Source organism: Ambystoma mexicanum, chromosome 3q (genome assembly GCF_040938575.1).
Source record: "Ambystoma mexicanum isolate Mex_15411 chromosome 3q, UKY_AmexF1_1, whole genome shotgun sequence".
Lineage (NCBI taxonomy): Eukaryota > Metazoa > Chordata > Amphibia > Caudata > Ambystomatidae > Ambystoma > Ambystoma mexicanum.
In genome coordinates this window covers 1,281,664,945-1,281,685,205 of record NC_090926.1, presented here as the reverse complement: position 1 = coordinate 1,281,685,205, position 20,261 = coordinate 1,281,664,945, and the positions used below count along the sequence as shown (strand labels likewise).

General features: G+C 49.3%; 1 protein-coding gene across 2 annotated transcripts in view; it reads right to left on the bottom strand.

Moving 5' to 3' along the window:
- DENND1C (DENN domain containing 1C) overlaps positions 1-20,261 on the bottom strand; it is a 652,034-nt gene that overhangs the window by 479,463 nt on the left and 152,310 nt on the right. For both annotated transcript variants that reach the window (XM_069604349.1, XM_069604348.1), the window contains exon 2: positions 1,132-1,196. In XM_069604349.1, coding sequence (XP_069460450.1) covers positions 1,132-1,196 — 65 coding nt within the window. The remainder of the gene's footprint in view (positions 1-1,131; positions 1,197-20,261) is intronic.

The following is a 20,261-nucleotide window of genomic DNA, read 5'->3' as shown; positions in this document are numbered from 1 at the left end:
ATATATATATAGCGCATAGAAGCACCTGGACAGGGATAGGAGGGTAGCAAGTCTGTTACTTTGAGGCCAGTGTTCACATGGATGGGGCAGGGACTGCCAGCCACTCAATGGAAGTGCTGAGGGCGAGCATGCTCCTCCCGAATTCCCACAAGCAATCCTTGCAGGCCCCGCCCACTCCCGCAGAACCGGGTACCCGGGTAAGGCACATGGACTACCCGCCCACAGACTGCCCCCCTGCGGGCAGGTAAACGCCATTCCTGGTGTGTGCGTTAAAGGATCTTGCTGCACAGGCCACTGCTTCCTCCCTCTCACCCACTCCCTGTGGTCTGTGCCTTCACTTGTGCCTTGTCGCCCCCCCCCCATACCTAGAGAGTGATGCGCGCGCAGTCCCCAGCCACGCCCAGTCCCAGAAGCGCTCCCTGTCCTGCTCCTGGCATTACTGCTGCGGCACATTGCTAAGAGTGCTGCACTGATCCTCTCAGGCCACCGTACACCATTGAAGACCTACGGAAAGCGCCCTCTAACGTGTACATCATTCCTGAACGCTCGTGTCTGCTCCTCACAGGCCTGAGTCTATCACTGAGGCCTAAGGTGGCTCCTCACAGGCCTGAGGCTATCACTGAGGCCTAAGGTGGCTCCTCACAGGCCTGAGGCTATCACTGAGGCCTAAGGTGGCTCCTCACAGGCCTGAGGCTATCACTGAGGCCTAAGGTGGCTCCTCACAGGCCTGTGTTCATAAGTGGTCTGTGCGGCTCCTTTATAACTGGCCTATGCAGGTCCTCATATGGCTGTGGCTTTAACTGATGCATGTCAGCTGCTCCTCTAAGTCCAGTGTTTATAAGGGATCTCTGCAGCTCCTAACAGGCCTGAGAATGTAACTGGCCTTATTGGCTGCTTACAGGCCTGCAGTGGTCTGTACGTGGCTCCTCACAGGCCTGTAGCTTTTAGGGACGCCTGTGGGTGGCTCCTCCGAGGTCTGCGGCCTGTGCAGCTCCTCCCAAAACCACAGGCCTGTGCGGTGGCACCCAGCGGCCGCAGCTCTAGCCACAGGCCCGTGGTTTTGTAACTGAGGGCTGCGTGTGCTTCGTGATTATTTTCAACGTTCTCCCTTTCACAGAAATCGTTACTTACCATCTTCTGGCGAGCTCGGGGAGGCCACTTCAAAAAACCAATCAAATATCTTGTCAGGATGTTCCCTGCAAAGAGAGAGGGGAGGGTCAATATTCAGAGGCAGCCGTGTCACCCCAAAGATGACGAACACATTAGAAATAACACTGCACAAGGGTCAAACTTCAAAAGAGGGCCTATGCAAGCTGTCCCCTCCCCCACCCGTGTTAGGCAAACGGAAGTACACTTCGAGCGAATATTGCCTTTTGGGGGGCAGGCGACGTCCCGCAAGCAGGTCTGCGGGACTCTCTGGAAGAGCTTGTGCAGTTCTTTGGCACTTCTAGTAACGGTTACAAAAAGATGCATGTTTTATTTCCCCCCAAAATAATGTACAAGGCCTGGGTTTCGGGGTTGGAGGGAGAGGGCGTGACTCGGGAGGGAGTCGGAGGGGGTTCCAACTTGCTTAACAGTTACACATACACGTCACCCCATGCTATGCACATTACACATATGTTCTTTTTCATACAGTAAGGGTAAGGTCCCACGCACCTATGTGTCAGATTTAATGGACACATTTGCAGTCTCCTCACACGTGATTCAGAAGTCGAAAACGAGGGCTGTTCATTAAGCTCGGGATGAAGATAGTGAAGTGCTTACACTCCCTGGAATGTCCCGGAGCAGGGAGGTGGCTGCAAGGTCCACCACAGCCACGAAGCTTTGCTCATGCCGACTGATGTCCAGATGATGGATTCATTGGGAAAGTGGGGACTAGTCGGACGTGACTCGAGCCAAAAGTCCCAGGTTGGGTGAGCATTCCAACCAATCAGAGGGTCTGTGGGGCACGTGTCATAGGATGTTGCATAGACCAATCCCCCGCTTTTTTCTGTGCTACCATCAGTATTATATGTATTTGGAGATAGTCCGAGGCGTGCCTCACAGATAAGGGCAGCCAATGAAGTACTAACCCCTCTGTATACCATAGGTACATATGTTCCCCTAACCAATCCTTTCCGGCAATAGGTTTTGTAGTATGCCGTGTAGGATGACACATATTGAGGTATATAACCTCTGTATAATAAAGTGTGTGTGTGAGTGTGAGTATTTTTCCATATTTTCTGAGTCTGTCCGGTTATTTGGTCTGAGATCTTGATTGGTAATTCCATCTAGCGCATAGAGGACGCTTCAAGGTGCTGGAGCACATTTCTGCTTAGTGTCCCTCCCTGCTGTTTAGCTCCCCTTGGCAAAGTCTTCTACTTCACCATCTGTACCCTCTATACCCGTTATTCTCACGTCACAAAATATCGCCTCCATGCCGCCAGCTTAAGATGAAACACCAGTCTCTCTTTCAATACCTAATAAATATTTTAAAATCCCTACATGAGTTTGCACCCCCCCAACTAGCAAAACCGATCTGCCAATGCTCACCTCAGTGCACTCTCTGCTCTACAAGACTTGTGAGCTTGCACCCCACAACACGCTAACACTATCTGCCAATAACCTCCTCCTTGCACCCTCTGCTCTAGAAACCTCATGAGCTTACTCTTCCCAACGAGCTAACACTATCTGCCACTACTCTCCCTGCACTCTCCAGCCTAGATGACCTGTGAGCTTGCACCCACCAACGAGCTGACAAAATCTGCCAATACTCTCCTTGCACTCTCCAGCCCAGAAGACCTGTGAGCTTGCACCCACCAACAAGCTAAAACTAACTGCCAATGCTCTACTCCTTGCATCCTCCGCTATAGAATACTCATGAGCTTGCACCCCCAACGAGCTAACACAATCTGCCAATACTCTCCGCATTGCACTCTCTGCTCTGGAAGACTCGTGAGCTTGCACTCCCAGCAAGCTAACACTATCTGCCAATGCTCGCCTCAGTGACCTCTCTGCTGTAGAACACATGTGAGCTTGAACCCCCAACAAGCTAACACTATCTGCTATACTCTCCGCATTGCACTCTCTGCTCTGGAAGACTCGTGAGCTTGCACTCCCAGCAAGCTAACACTATCTGCCAATGCTCACCTCAGTGAACTCTCTGCTGTAGAACACTTGTGAGCTTGCACCCCCAACAAGCTAACACTATCTGCTATACTCTCCGCATTGCACTCTCTGCTCTGGAAGACTCGTGAGCTTGCACTCCCAGCAAGCTAACACTATCTGCCAATGCTCGCCTCAGTGAACTCTCTGCTGTAGAACACTTGTGAGCTTGCAGCCCCAACAAGCTAACACTATCTGCTGTACTCTCCGCATTGCACTCTCTGCTCTGGAAGACTTGTGAGCATGCACTCCCAGCAAGCTAACACTATCTGCCAATGCTCGCCTCGGTGAACTCTCTGCTTTAGAACACTTGTGAGCTTGCACCCCCAGCAAGCTAACACTATCTGCTATGCTCTCTGCATTGCACTCTCTGCTCTGGAAGACTCGTTAGCTTGCACCCCCAACAAGCTAACACTATCTGCTATACTCTCCGCATTGCACTCTCTGCTCTGGAAGAGTTGTGAGCTTGCATTCTCAGCAAGCTAACACTATCTGCCAATGCTCGCCTCAGTGAACTCTGCTCTAGAAACCTCATGAGCTTACTCTCCCCAACGAGCTAACACTATCTGCCACTACTCTCCTTGCACTCTCCAGCCTAGATGACCCGTGAGCTTGCACCCACCAACGAGCTGACAAAATCTGCCAATACTCTCCTTGCACTCTCCAGCCTAGAAGACCTGTGAGCTTGCACCCACCAACGAGCTAGCACTATCTGCCAATGCTTGCCTCAGTGAACTTTCTGCTGTAGAACACTTGTGAGCTTGCACCCCCAACAAGCTAACACTATCTGCTATACTCTTCGCATTGCACTCTCTGCTCTGGAAGACTCGTGAGCTTGCACTCCCAGCAAGCTAACACTATCTGCCAATGCTCGCCTCAGTGAACTCTCTGCTGTAGAACACTTGTGAGCTTGCACCCCCAACAAGCTAACACTATCTGCTATACTCTCCGCATTGCACTCTCTGCTCTGGAAGACTCGTGAGCTTGCACTCCCAGCAAGCTAACACTATCTGCCAATGCTCGCCTCAGTGAACTCTCTGCTGTAGAACACTTGTGAGCTTGCACACCCAACAAGCTAACACTATCTGCTATACTCTCCGCATTGCACTCTCTGCTCTGGAAGACTCGTGAGCTTGTACTCCCAGCAAGCTAACACTCTCTGCCAATGCTCGCCTCAGTGCACTCTCCGGCGGTCTAGAAGACTTGTGAGCTCGCACCCCCAATAGATTAACACTATTAACACCCCCAATGGTTTAGCCTGTTAGATAGCACAGCGAGTAGAGCGCTCGTTTTGACATCTGTGCAGAGCCTGTTGACGAAGTTTTGAATCCCGGCAGGGTCAAACTCAGCATTTCATCCTTCTGAGGTCGATAAATGAGCACCGCACACATAATAAGCAGTGCTCAGATACCTGAGGGTTTGTAGCGCTATATAAAATGCAAATTATTATTACTATCTGCCAATACTCCCATCCTTGCACTCTCCGCTCTAGAAGACCTGTGAGTTTCCACCCCCCAACGAGCTAAAACTATCTGCCAAAACTCTCTGCCTTGCAGTCTCTGTTCTGGAAGACTCGTGAGCCCATATCTAATTACTACCCAGCCCATATCTCATTACTACCCAGCTCATAAATCTTTACTGCCCAGCTCATATCTAATTACTACCCAGCTTATATCTAATTACTACCCAGCTCATATCTAATTACTCCCCAGCCCATATCTAATTACTACCCAGCACATATCTAACTACTACCCAGCACATATCTAATTACTACCCAGTGCATATTTAATAATTACTACCCAGGTTATATCTCATTACTGCCCAGCTCATAGCTCATTACTGCCCAGCCCATATCTCATTACTGCCCAGCTCATATCTCATTACTGCCCAGCGCATATCTCATTACTGCCCAGCCCATATCACATTACTACCCAGCCCTTTTCTAATTACTGCCCAGCCCATATCTCATTACTGCCCAGCTCATATCTAATTACTGACCAGCGCATATCTAATTACTACCCAGCCCTTTTCTAATTACTGCCCAGCCCATATCTCATTACTGCCCAGCTCATATCTAATTACTGACCAGCGCATATCTAATTACTGCCCAGCCCATATCTCATTACTTCCCAGCTCATATCTAATTACTAACCAGCTCATATCTAAATACTGCCCAGCTCATATCTAATTACTAACCAGCTCATATCTAAATACTGCCCAGCTCATATCTAATTACTAACCAGCTCATATCTAAATACTGCCCAGCTCATATCTAATTACTAACCAGCTCATATCTAAATACTGCCAAGCGCATATCTCATTACTGCCCAGCGCATTTCTAATTACCACCCAGCTCATATCTAATTAATGCCCAGGGCATATCTCATTACTGCTAGTGGTGTAGAATTAGGAGCACTCGAGGATCTTCGCCAAATCAGTCCATCTATTCTTGGAATAAAACCTGAAATCCACAACTGTAAAACATCCGCACCATATAAAACCTTTGGAACTATTTTAACCTCGTAAAATGTTAAAAGCATACATAATAGTAGAAACTTCCCATACTTCACACCGACTTTACACATTGGTTTGTTGGGCCCACTGCCCTCACCCTCATCCACTCCTTCAATTGTGTCTTATGATATTGATATTTTATTTCTAGCGCGCTCGTACACAAGTGTTTCAGAGCGCGACAAGGCAAGGGAGGGGAACAGGGGGGAACAAAACAGCGATCTTACTAGGCCCCGTGACATTGAGAACGCGCGAGTGCATGGGAGAGGGGGAGGGGAAAAGTGCATGGAAGGGGGGAGAGGTGGACAGTGCGAAGCAGAGGAGAAACAGATAAATAACAATAAATAAATAATAAAGGCAACAAACAATGGTAGTGCAGCCAGCAATTGGCAAGTGCTGGGTTTAAGGCAGCAGACAGGGTAGGTCTGATAAGTGCAGGAAGAAAAAGGGGGCGGGGGCTGTATTTATTTATTTATTTATTTGCATTTGTTAAGCGCACTTGCAGCCCATAAGGCATCGAGGTGCTGTTACAGTGGATACACAGATTTAAGATTACATACGGGTGCCAGAGGCTCTTAGTTACAGAGGATACACACATTTAAGATTACATACGGGTGCCAGAGGCTCTTAGTTACAGAGGATACACATATTTAGGATTACATACGGGTGCCAGAGGCTCTTAGTTACAGAGGATACACAGATTTAAGATTAGATACGGGTGCCAGAGGCTCTTGGTTACAGAGGATACACAGATTTAAGATTACATACGGGTGCCAGAGGCTCTTAGGATACACAGATTTAAGGTTAATACGGGTGCCAGAGGCTCTTAGTTACAGAGGATACACAGATTTAAGATTACATACGGGTGCCAGAGGCTCTTAGTTACAGAGAATAGACATGTTTAAGATTACATACGGGTGCCAGAGGCTCTTAGTTACAGAGGATACACAGATTTGAGATTACATACGGGTGCCAGAGGCTCTTAGTTACAGAGGATACACACATTTAAGATTACATACGGGTGCCATAGGCTCTTAGTTACAGAGGATACACAGATTTAAGATTACATACGGGTGCCAGAGGCTCTTGGTTACAGAGGATACACAGATTTAAGATTACATACGGGTGCCAGAGGCTCTTGGTTACAGAGGATACACAGATTTAAGATTACATACGGGTGCCAGAGGCTCTTGGTTACAGAGGATACACAGATTTAAGATTACATACGGGTGCCAGAGGCTCTTAGTTACAGAGGATACACAGATTTAAGATTACATACGGGTGCCAGAGGCTCTTAGTTACAGAGAATACACATGTTTAAGATTACATACGGGTGCCAGAGGCTCTTAGTTACAGAGGATACACATATTTAAGATTAGATACGGGTGCCAGAGGCTCTTAGTTACAGAGGATACACAGATTTAAGATTACATACGGGTGCCAGAGGCTCTTAGTTACAGAGGATACACGGATTTAAGATTACATACGGGTGCCAGAGGCTCTTAGTTACAGAGGATACACGGATTTAAGATTACATACGGGTGCCAGAGGCTCTTAGTTACAGAGGATACACGGATTTAAGATTAGATACGGGTGCCAGAGGCTCTTAGTTACAGAGGATACACATATTTAAGATTAGATACGGGTGCCAGAGGCTCTTAGTTACAGAGGATACACAGATTTAAGATTAGATACGGGTGCCAGAGGATCTTAGTTACAGAGGATACACAGATTTAAGAATAGATACGGGTGCCAGAGGATCTTAGTTACAGAGGATACACATATTTAAGATTACACACGGGTGCCAGAGGCTCTTAGTTACAGAGGATACACAGATTTAAGATTACACACGGGTGCCAGAGGCTCTTAGTTACAGAGGATACACAGATTTAAGATTAGATACGGGTGCCAGAGGATACACAGATTTAAGATTAGATACGGGTGCCAGAGGCTCTTAGTTACAGAGGATACACAGATTTAAGATTACACACGGGTGCCAGAGGCTCTTAGTTACAGAGGATACACGGATTTAAGATTAGATACGGGTGCCAGAGGCTCTTAGTTACAGAGGATACACGGATTTAAGATTACATACGGGTGCCAGAGGCTCTTAGTTACAGAGGATACACGGATTTAAGATTAGATACGGGTGCCAGAGGCTCTTAGTTACAGAGGATACACATATTTAAGATTAGATACGGGTGCCAGAGGCTCTTAGTTACAGAGGATACACAGATTTAAGATTAGATACGGGTGCCAGAGGATCTTAGTTACAGAGGATACACAGATTTAAGAATAGATACGGGTGCCAGAGGATCTTAGTTACAGAGGATACACAGATTTAAGATTACACACGGGTGCCAGAGGCTCTTAGTTACAGAGGATACACAGATTTAAGATTAGATACGGGTGCCAGAGGCTCTTAGTTACAGAGGATACACAGATTTAAGATTAGATACGGGTGCCAGAGGATACACAGATTTAAGATTAGATACGGGTGCCAGAGGCTCTTAGTTACAGAGGATACACAGATTTAAGATTACACACGGGTGCCAGAGGATCTTAGTTACAGAGGATACACATATTTAAGATTACACACGGGTGCCAGAGGCTCTTAGTTACAGAGGATACACAGATTTAAGATTACACACGGGTGCCAGAGGCTCTTAGTTACAGAGGATACACAGATTTAAGATTAGATACGGGTGCCAGAGGCTCTTAGTTACAGAGGATACACATATTTAAGATTAGATACGGGTGCCAGAGGATACACAGATTTAAGATTAGATACGGGTGCCAGAGGATCTTAGTTACAGAGGATACACAGATTTAAGAATAGATACGGGTGCCAGAGGATCTTAGTTACAGAGGATACACATATTTAAGATTACATACGGGTGCCAGAGGCTCTTAGTTACAGAGGATACATATATTTAAGATTAGATACGGGTGCCAGAGGCTCTTAGTTACAGAGGATACACAGATTTAAGATTAGATACGGGTGCCAGAGGATCTTAGTTACAGAGGATACACAGATTTAAGAATAGATACGGGTGCCATAGGATCTTAGTTACAGAGGATACACATATTTAAGATTACATACGGGTGCCAGAGGATCTTAGTTACAGAGGATACACATATTTAAGATTACATACGGGTGCCAGAAGGCTCTTAGTTACAGAGGATACAGATTACATACGGGTGCCAGAGGCTCTTAGTTACAGAGGATACACAGATTTAAGATTAGATACGGGTGCCAGAGGCTCTTAGTTACAGAGGATACACAGATTTAAGATTAGAAACGGGTGCCAGAGGCTCTTAGTTACAGAGGATACACAGATTTAAGATTACATACGGGTGCCAGAGGCTCTTAGTTACAGAGGATACACAGATTTAAGATTAGATACGGGTGCCAGAGGCTCTTAGTTACAGAGGATACACAGATTTAAGATTACATACGGGTGCCAGAGGCTCTTAGTTACAGAGGATACACGGATTTAAGATTACATACGGGTGCCAGAGGCTCTTAGTTACAGAGGATACACAGATTTAAGATTACATACGGGTGCCAGAGGCTCTTAGTTGCAGAGGATACACATATTTAGGATTACATACGGGTGCCAGAGGCTCTTAGTTACAGAGGATACACAGATTTAAGATTACATACGGGTGCCAGAGGCTCTTAGTTACAGAGGATACACATATTTAGGATTACATACGGGTGCCAGAGGCTCTTAGTTACAGAGGATACACATATTTAGGATTACATACGGGTGCCAGAGGCTCTTAGTTACAGAGGATACACGGATTTAAGATTAGATACGGGTGCCAGAGGCTCTTAGTTACAGAGGATACATGGATTTAAGATTACATACGGGTGCCAGAGGCTCTTAGTTACAGAGGATACACGGATTTAAGATTACATACGGGTGCCAGAGGCTCTTAGTTACAGAGGATACACAGATTTAAGATTAGATACGGGTGCCAGAGGATCTTAGTTACAGAGGATACACAGATTTAAGATTAGATACGGGTGCCAGAGGATCTTAGTTACAGAGGATACACAGATTTAAGATTAGATACGGGTGCCAGAGGATCTTAGTTACAGAGGATACACAGATTTAAGATTAGATACGGGTGACAGAGGCTCTTAGTTACAGAGGAAACACGGATTTAAGATTACATACGGGTGCCAGAGGCTCTTAGTTACAGAGGATACACAGATTTAAGATTACATACGGGTGCCAGAAGTTACAGAGGATACACAGATTTAAGATTACATACGGGTGCCAGAGGCTCTTAGTTACAGTGTTGGCAGGCATATAAGCAGTTGGGGATACAGATTTAGATTTACACAAAGAGTCTGGTTTTGATAGCCTTGCGAAAGGCTAGGTGGGACTCAATGAGCCTTAGGTGAGGAGGCAGGGCGTTCCAGTGCGTGGCTGCTAAGGTGGGGAAGCTGGAGCCACCAGTGCGCACTTTCCGTGAGGTAGGCGTAACAATAGTGTTGGCATAGATGGATCTGAGCGGTCTTGTGGCGGAGTGCCTGGTAATTCTGTTAGTCAGGTAGGGGGGGGGCAAGCTCGTGGAGGCATTTGTGGGTGAGGGCAAGAGTTTTGAAGACAATTCTCTCTTTGACAGGGAGCCAGTGGGCTTGCCTTGTGATTTCAGAGATATGGTTTCACCTTGCGGTGCCGGTGGCTGCCCTTAGTGCATTGTCTTGGGCTAGCTGAAGTTTGGCCAGGTTTTTGTTGGATGTCCCCATGAGAAGGGCATTACAGTAGTCAAGTCTTGACCCGATGATTGCCCTGGCAATCGTGAGGCAACTTTGATGGGCCAAGAAGGGCTTGGCTGCGTTGAGGACTTTGGAGTAGTAAGCTGAGGAGGCGGCGATGGCATTGACTTGTCTATCCATCGACAGGTCGGAGTCGAGGTAGACGCTGAGTGTCTTAACATGGTTTGAGACCTTCATTGGAATTTTGTCAATAGTGAAGGAGGCGTACTGTTCACCAAGGTTACCGAGGGTGAACGGTGAGCCAATAAGGAGGAGTCCGGTTTTTTCGCTATTGAGGCAAAGCCAATTCTCCGCCATCCAGGATTGGATGGTGGAGTAGATAGAGGAGAGGGTGTTGGAGTCTGCTAGGTAGTCGCCCGTAAGTGGGATGAGTACCTGCATATCGTCCGCATAGTTGGTATATGATATACCAAGGGAGTCCAGGATGCTAAACAAGGGCCTAATGAAGAGGTTGTAGAGTGTGGATGCGATACAGGATCCCTGAGGGACACCACAGGTGAGGAGGCTAGGGGTGGCAGCGGCAACTTCAGAAAATACTTTCATGGCCCTTTCTTGGAGAAAGGAAGTGATCCACTGGCAGGCTTTAGGGGAGCAGTTGGCTTGGGTGGCTAGGTGGTGACACAGGGTATTGTGGTCAACCAAGACGAACGCTGCGGAAAGGTCAAGGAGCAGTAGGAGGGCAGGTTTGCCTGCGCCTCTGAGATCATCCATTTGGTTTTTAAGGTCTAGGAGGGCCATTTCAGAGCCATGTCGGGGGCGGTATGGGTACAGATACAGACCCCAGTGCAAGAGGTGGCCCGGAGGCAGTACAGGAGGGTGGCAGGGTGAGTAGGTACCTGGGCCCGGAGGGCAGAGGGTGGCCAGGTGCACAGTGCCAAGAAAGAACAGATCAGCAGGGGAGAGGGGGAGCGAAGGCAGAAGAAAAGAGGAAGGTTTTGAGGTGCTCACGGAACCGGAGAAGGGTTTCTTCAAGTTTCAGAGTGGCAGGGAGGCTGTTCCAGAGGGAGGCCCCAGCCGAACACAGAGATCTACCACCGGCTCGTTTTTGGGAAAAACAACTGACCCTGAGGGAGTTAGAGGTAGAGGAGCAAAGAGCTCGAGAGGGGAGGTATTTGCGGTTGGATAGCTGAAGGTATTTTGGAACCAGGCTAAGAAAGCCTTGTGGACAATACAGAGGGTTTTCAATTTAATCCTTGCATCCACTTGGAGCCATTGGAGGGATTTCAGAGCTGGAGAGATATGATCCCAGGGCTTGAGGCCAAGGACAAGTCTCGCAGTCCTGTTCTGGATAAGTTGCAGAGGGCAGGGAGTCGAGGCAGGTAGTTTTAGAAAGCGGCTGTTACAATAGTCCAACCTAGAGAGGACCGGAGCTTGGGAAACCATGAGCTTCTGGGGGAAGGAGAGGAAAGGCAGAGTACCACTGAGGAGGTGCAGTAAGAAGTTTGACTTTTTAGAGACATCAGAGATGTGTGCGGAGAAGGAAAGTGTGGAGTCAATGATGACCCCAAGGTTCTTAGCCTCGCAGGTGGGGGTAGGAGGAGGGCCAAGGGAAGCCAGCCAGAGAGTGAGGGGAAAGGATGGTGAAGGTGTGCCGATGAGGAGGATCTCCGTCTTGCTGGCATTCAAACAAAGATCAGTGGCAGCACACCAATCTTGAATGGCAGTTAGGCAATCAGAGATGAGAGAGGGAGAGGAGGTGGCCGATGGCAGCCTGAAAATTAGTTTAGTATCATCAGCGTAGCACTGGCAATTTGAGAAGAAAAAGGCAATGCAGTGAGCGAGAGTTGCCAGGTATTGGTTGAAAAACTAGGGCGAGAGGTTAGACCCCTGGGGAACACCACAGGTAGAGAGGAAGATAGATGACCCCTGGGAGGGTCGATCTGAGAGGAAAGAGGTCAGCCAGGACAGACCCTGATGAGTGATACCCACGTTATCACAGAGACGGTTGAGCAGGATGGTAAGGTTGACCATGTCGAAGGCAGAAGAGAGATCGAGGAGGATGAGGACAGAGGGAATGTTAGAGTCAAGGTTGGAGAGCAGATCTTCACGGTTGTTCAGGAGAGCAGTTTCCGTGCTTCTGGCAGCTGTGAAGCCAGACTGGTGGTCATGGAGACAACCAACAGAATCGGAATTAAGTTTAAGCTGAGAGATGGCCAGCTTTTCCAGGAGTTTGCCCAGAAAGGGAGGAATGGAAATTGGGTGATAGTTAGCAGGACAGGAAGGATCAACTGTGGGTTTCTTGAGAAGAGGATGCACAAAGGAGTGCTTCAGAGGGGAGGAGAAGGATCCTGAGGCAAAGGAGTGGTTTCAAAAATCAGCAAGGGCCGGAGCGAGGGTGTCAATGTGGTCCTTGATTGTTTAAGAGGAACAGGTATGAACCTGTTTTGACAAGGCTTTCATAGATCGGACTTGTCTAGTGACCTCATCAGGGGAGAAAAGAGGAAAGGACGAGAAGGGGGATGGTGGGTTGGCTGAAGGAGGGTCAGCAAGCACAGATGGGGAGGGGAGGTTTACATGTTATAGGAAACCCTAAATAAACAGAATTCTCTGCCCTCTCTAGTTCACTGATGTTTAGTCATGTTTTTCTTAATAGTGCACAGCATAATTTAGGTTTTCACTGGATTGATCTTCAAGGAATACATTTTTGCAAAATCTCCACATGCACTAATAAAGCGCTATCATTCCTTCTGGGTCCAGTCAAAGCGCAAAGCACATGATCTTGCGAAAGTCTAATTCTGGAGATGTGGAGGCTGCCTTTGCAAGAAAATCCTCAACATGGGAGACATAAAGATTAAAGAGGCAGGGATCTGGCATGCATCCCTGCCTCACTGTGCAGATCCCCGCCTCACTGTGCATATCCCTGCCCCGCTGTGCATATCCCTGCCTCGCTGTGCATATCCCTGCCTCGCTGTGCATATCCCTGCCTCGCTGTGCATATCCCTGCCTCACTGTGCATATCCCTGCCTCGCTGTGCATATCCCTGCCTCGCTGTGCGGGTCCCTGCCTCGCTGTGCGGGTCCCTGCCTCGCTGTGCATATCCCTGCCTCGCTGTGCATATCCCTGCCTCGCTGTGCATATCCCTGCCTCGCTGTGCATATCCCTGCCTCGCTGTGCGGACCCCTGCCTCGCTGTGCGGACCCCTGCCTCGCTGTGCGGATCCCTGCCTCGCTGTGCGGGTCCCTGCCTCGCTGTGCATATCCCTGCCTCGCTGCGCGGATCCCTGCCTCGCTGTGCGGATCCCTGCCTCGCTGGGCGGACCCCTGCCTCGCTGGGCGGACCCCTGTCTTGCTGTTTGGACCCCTGCCTCGCTGTGTGAACCCCTGCCTCGCTTTGCGAATCCCTGCCTCGCTTTGCGGATCCCTCCCTCACTGTGCGGAATGTTTCCGCGATAATAAACCTCCCTGATCCAACCTCGCTTGGATGTTCGAATGCCTGTGAAGTCCAACAAATACTGAGGCGATATGCCCCGAGGTGGCGGGCCCTCTGTAGGTAATGGCCCGCTGCCCAAGTTAAGGGCCCAAGGGGCATATCGCCTTTAGCACCCGTGTAGATCACTGCACAGGTGCTAATGTTTACTTTTTATTTTGTAACAATGAAAGAAAAACGTACCTTCATCTTGCGCCCGACGCAGCACAGTACCTTCAGCCAGGAAGTCTGTCATCAACATTGAAGAGGGGACTGACTGGTTGAAGGCACTGAGCAGTGCCGTGCAGCCAGATAAAGGTATGTTTTTCTTTAGTTAACAAAATAATAGAAATCACACCATTAGCATCCGTGTAGTGATCTACACGGATGCTAATGTGAAGGGGGGGTGGGGAGCAGGAAAGGGAGGCGCCCGATGCTAATGTAAGTGCTCGACACGCGGGTTTTCCTTTGTGAATACAGCCCGCATTCCGAGCATTTTAATTGACTACGGGTGCATCACAGGGTGCTAATGAATCGTATTTTTTGCTCTATGCCACGTCTTCAATGCATTTGAGGATAAACCCATTTAGATTGGTGCCATAACATCTTCTAAAACCAGTCTGCCATTCCTTGAGTCTTTATATCTGACTATCTGACTATCCATGTCGAGGCTCAAGATGAGTCGATAGTTAGGATCAGCCCTCGACCCCCTCTTATAAATAGGGAATTTATAAGCGGTTCTCCAGGATGATGGAAATGTTTATGGGTCAACAACCTGTTTCAACAAAATTGTCAATATGGTAGACCATGCGGCCACTACACCCTCGAATAAAATATTGGGCAATTTATTTGGCCCCGGGGCCCTAGAATTTCTAATTTTGCGTACAATATCCTGAATGCATTCCTGATCAAAAGCTAGCTTCCAGTTGGCCTCCGGTTTAGTCATTGTTAAATTACGGAACGAGCCAGTATTATCTTCGTCTGAGTGACGAACCCAGATATGCTCCGATAGCGTAACTGTAACTGTGTGGCAGGCTGCCACGCTATCACTCTGCAAAAAGCAGACACGTTCTTACTCTGCAGAATCAGTACCATCCGACCAGCCTCCCTTCGCATTTTTAATGCCCGACCGACCTCAGCCAATTTCTAGATCTTTTTTGATCTTCCTGATCCCAACTATGAGAGAGGAGGAATCCTATAACGTTCTCATCTGAGATCCCATGATCCTCATTTTCTCAACTACCAAGGGATCAGAAGCACGCAAGTGTGCGGGTGCCAGTCTTCAGCCTGCTCCCCCGTACTTCACACTCTTCGTAATTCTCAACACTAAATGTTTAAATGTTTCATATTTCCATTCCAAAGAGGTTTCATTCAGACAAGTGGGGAGCTTAGTGTTAAAACCTTCAATGGATCTATTATTCCAGGCAATCCTATTTGCCGCAGGATTAACAGTTAAGTCGGTAGGACCGTCTGCATTCCCCGTGTTGATATCCAATTGAAACTCTGTCATGAGCATACGATGGCCATTTCAACTAGTGTCCCTGATCTTTAAAAACGTACATCTACAACATAGGAGACCAGTCACAAATAAATCATCAAGACTAGGCGAGAAGCCCCCAAGATCCCCCCGGTCGGGACAAATGTTCATACAGGGAATGGCCTCAGAAATGGCTCCATTCAACATCCTGAGACCCAGACCTGAGAGACAATAAAGCCCGCCCAGACCATGTCGGCATTTAAGGTCCGAGCTGTAAAAATCTGGTGGCAAATCGGCACATGTAGAGTTTAAATCACCTGCAACACGCACAAGCCCCCCTTCCTCACTATCAAACCATGCGTTCACCAAAGTAGTAAGAACCGCCAACATGTGATCAAGATGGAAGATTCTCGAATGCCAACACGCTGGTGATCACCAATTTCTTAACACCAGAGGCCGTATCCACTTTGACTAGGGTGGCAAGAGCCCCTCTAAGGTCATTGGTAACATTCAATAACTCCAGCCCCCTGCAAGATTTAACAAGAGTCAATAGACCTCCGGACAGCCGGCCACATAAACCCTCAGTGGCGGCAGCAAGGTGGTAACATGACCGTCTAAAGAGGGGCATTGGGTCAGCCAGGTTTCTGGCAGTGGGACCCCTTTAAATGATTTCAGAATTCCCCCCACAGTTGGGCTAGTAAATAAATTGGAGTTCCGACAGGTATTCTATGAAATGATAGTTACACAATTCCTATCTCTAAAGAGTAATGGAAGACGGCCCGGGTCGCCCAACGCCTGTTCGAGCTAGATCCCCCGCCACCCATGGGCAGTCGGAAAAAGCACTGGTCTGGGCTGCTACATATCAATTGAACATGAGCCCAGCCTCCATCGATATCATGGTATCCTTTAAGACATTGAGATCTGACACTCCCCCCCCCCCCCCCCCACTATTGTCCCCAGTGCTGTTCACGGCAACACAAGGCGTGATGTCATAGACGAGTTGACTCAAAGGCTGGGCAGGGTATCAAAAACAATTTTAGACCCAATGTCCATGACAACTTTATCTGTCCTGTATGGGCCAATGAAGTCCACCCGATCTATGTCTGTAGTGGAGATAGCTCTTAAGTTAAGCGCCTCGGCCAATAGCGTGGGGACATTAGATCTATTAAGTACCACATTTGTAGTTTCTGGAAGAAGACTCTCCGTCAGGACCTTATTGATTGTGCACAATTTATGCACTTTGGTGCTGTATCCACAACCACCTTCTGCAACCCTTAGAGGACCTTTCGGGCACTGGTCACCTGGAAAGGTTGGTTGTACCACCATACCATCATTACAGTGAATGCCTTTCAAACCCCTGTGATCTGGGGCTTTCTGCTTCATGACCCGCTACCAATGAAGATATTAAAGCCTCCTTCTTGCAGAGGGCATTGATCATTAGGCGGTCCATTGTGCCATGGACCAGTGTTCAAAACCTCCTTAATGAAATGACCAACATTCTCCGGAGTAGCCACAGAGTTGGCTGTGACCGAATTACCAATGGAAGATGCAGAATCCCATATATCATATACAGGATCTGTCTAGATATACAAGGAAACATACAATTTGCTCAGGGGCACAATTTTAGGGGAGTGTGGAGCCAATGGGACCTCCTGGCCACGGATATGAATATCGCCTTCCTCGTCACCCCCCACTCGGGCAGCTTTATCATTAGCTTCTGCTAGTCATCTCGTTTCCGACGCGGAGCAATTACGCAAATCCAAAGATCCGAGAAACTTCCTCAAGGATTGTCTCAGTATCTTCTTTGAGTTCTTGTTTTTAGAGTTCCTGACTTGTGCATCCTGTCAGTTTTTAACTTTCTTACAGGTTACCAGGTTATCGGCCTTAGGGGCCCAACCTCCTCGGTTTTAATCCAGTCCGGGGCCAGGATCACACTACCCGCCATAGACAAACTACCCCTCAAATCCACCAATGAATTAGAGTCAACCAATGTGAAGCACAATTGTCAGGGACAAGATGCCGGGACCCCAGTATGGAAACATCTGCGACAGAGACCCTGGAAGTCCCCCGGCCCCGCCCAAGGGACCTCAGTTGTGACCCCAGGAGAGCGAACATTCTGCAACGCCGCAGACGCCCCTATCCCTCCTGAGGATTGCTTGGACTGAAGATATTCTTTCAATTTAGCGTACACCCCTGGGGTAAAATAGAATCCAACAAAGTCGAGTGCAACTTGGTTTCAGTCTCAATATTTTCATGCAATTAAACCTACCAACATTTTATTGAAACATTGATTCTGCTCTCTCCCCCACCCTGTTCAATATTTACATTCAGCTTCTTGTCGCTCTTATCCGCTCCCATGGCTTCAGATGTTACTCTTATGCTGACGATACGCAGATTTTGATTCGGTTGGACGTCCTCCATCTCGTCCATGCTACTCAGCTGAGAGACTGCCTGCAGGCTGTGGGAAACTGGATGAGCGACAATTGGCTCAAACCGAATGGGGATAAGTCTGAGGTCTTGGTTGTTGGTGCTGTCCCATCACGTCCCCCTGAATCCATCTCTTTGGCCCTGCTCGTTTGGTTCCTTTCCTGCTGCTGTCCCGGTGGTTAAGAATCTACGAGTTAAACTGTTGGCTTCTCTATCCATGTCGATCCAGATCAGCTCAGTTTGTCAAGCTGATCATTTTCAGCTGGTGATTCTTAGAAAAGTACTGAAGCTCATTCCACTCCATCTTCGTGCTCCGGTGGTTGCTGCCTTGGTTCTTGGCCGGATTGATTATTGTAATTCTCTTTATCTGGCGCAACCTGACTACCTGTTTCATTGTCTCCTGATACTTCAGAATTCTGCTGCCCGGCTCGCTAACGGTGCTGCCTTCAGGGATCATGCTTCCCCAGTTCTATGTGCTCTGCATTGGCTACCAGTGGTCAAACGTGTACATTTTAAAACTCTGTGTCTTGTGCACAGGGTGTTTCACGCAGTGGGCCCTGAGTATTTGCAGTGGACATTTTAGGCTTATGTTCACACCCGCTTGTTGCGGTCTGTGCCCAGATTGCGTCGTGCAAGAATTGGTGGCCGCTCCTTTTCTGTGCGAGCTGCCAAACTGTGGAATGCCCTGCCTATTGCTGTTCGCACCATGGCTGTCCATCTGCAATTCAGAAAGGCCTTAAAGACCCTGCTCTTTTAATTTACACCTACTTAGGGTTTGTCTCAGTCATTAGCGCCAGGTTGCCTTTTGGTTTCAGTTGCGCTGTACCTCGGTACGAAACAGATAAGATAACACAATCTCTTGCAGAAAGGCATGAGACCCCTGAGGCACTGAGTTTTCCAAATTTCTCAGCATAGCTGAAAGCCTCCTAGGGGGAACAGGCTCGGGAGTAGATACACAGGAAGCAGCAGGCATGTCTGCGTCTTGAGTTTCCACAATAGAACCATTGCACTGCCTCCTAGTACCGCTCAGGCCAGCTGAGTCTGAGACAAGCTCCTGCTACCCCTCAGTCCAACTGAGTCAGAGCCAGACTCCTGCAACCCCTCAGGCCAGCTGAGGCAGAACCAGGCTGCTGCTAGCCCTCAGGCCAGCTGAGACAGAGCCAGGTTCCTGCTACCCCTCAGGCCAACTGAGGCAGAGCCAGGCGGCTGCTAACCCTCAGGCCAGCTGAGGCAGAGCCAGGCTGCTGCTACCCCTCAGGACAGCTGAGGCAGAGCCAGGCTGCTGCTACCCCTCAGGACAGCTGAGTCAGAGCCAGGCTTCTGCTACCCCTCAGGCCAGCTGAGGCAGAGCCAGGTTCCTAGTACCCCTCAGGCTAGCTGGGGCCGAGTCAAGCTCCTGCTACCCCTCAGCCCAGCTGAGGCAGAGCCAGGCTCCTGCTACCCCCAGGCCAGCTGAGGCAGGGCCAGGCTCCTGCTACCCCTCAGTCCAGCTGAGACACAGCCAGGCTCCTGCTACCACTCAGGCCAGCTGAGGCAGAACCAGGCCAGCGGAGGCAGAACCAGGCTGCTGCTACCCCTAATGCCAGCTGAGGCAGAGCCAGACTCCTGCTACCCCTCAAGCCAACTGAGGCAGAGCCAGGCTTCTGCTACCCCTCAAGCCAACAGAGGCAGAGCCAGGTTCCTAGTACCCCTCAGGCCAGCTGGGACTGAGTCAAGCTCCTGCTACCCCTCAGCCCAACTGAGGCAGATCCAGGCTCCTGCTACCCCCAGGCCAGCTGAGGCAGGGCCAGGCTCTTTCTACCCCTCAGACCAGCTGAGACACAGCCAGGCTCCTGCTACCATTCAGGCCAGCTGAGGCAGAACCAGGCCAGCTGAGGCAGAACCAGGCTGCTGCTAGCCCTCAGGCCAGCTGAGACAGAGCCAGGTTCCTGCTACCCCTCAGGCCAACTGAGGCAGAGCTAGGCGGCTGCTAACCCTCAGGCCAGCTGAGGCTGAGCCAGGCTGCTGCTACCCCTCAGGACAGCTGTGTCAGAGCCAGGCTTCTGCTAACCCCCAGGCCAGCTGAGGCAGAGCCAGGCTTCTGCTACCCGTCAGGCCAGCTGAGGCAGAACCAGGATCCTGCTACCCCTCAGACCAGCTGAGGCAGAGCCAGGCTCCTAGTACCCCTCAGGCCAGCTGAGGCAGAGCCAGGCTCCTACTACCCCCGAGCCAACTGAGGCAGAGCCAGGCTCCTACTACTCCTAGGGCCAACTAAGGCAAGGATAGGCTACTGCTACCCCTCAGTCCAGCGGAGGCACAACCAGGCTCCTGCTACCCCTCAAGCCAACTGAGGCAGAGCCAGACTCCTGCTACCCCTCAGGCCAACAGAGGCAGAGCCAGCATCCTAGTACCCCTCAGGTCAGCTGAGGCAGAGCCAGGATCCTCCTACCCCTCGGGTCAGCTGAGGCAGAGCCAGGCTCCTGCTAACCCTCGGGCCAGCTGAGGCAGAGCCAGGCTTCTGCT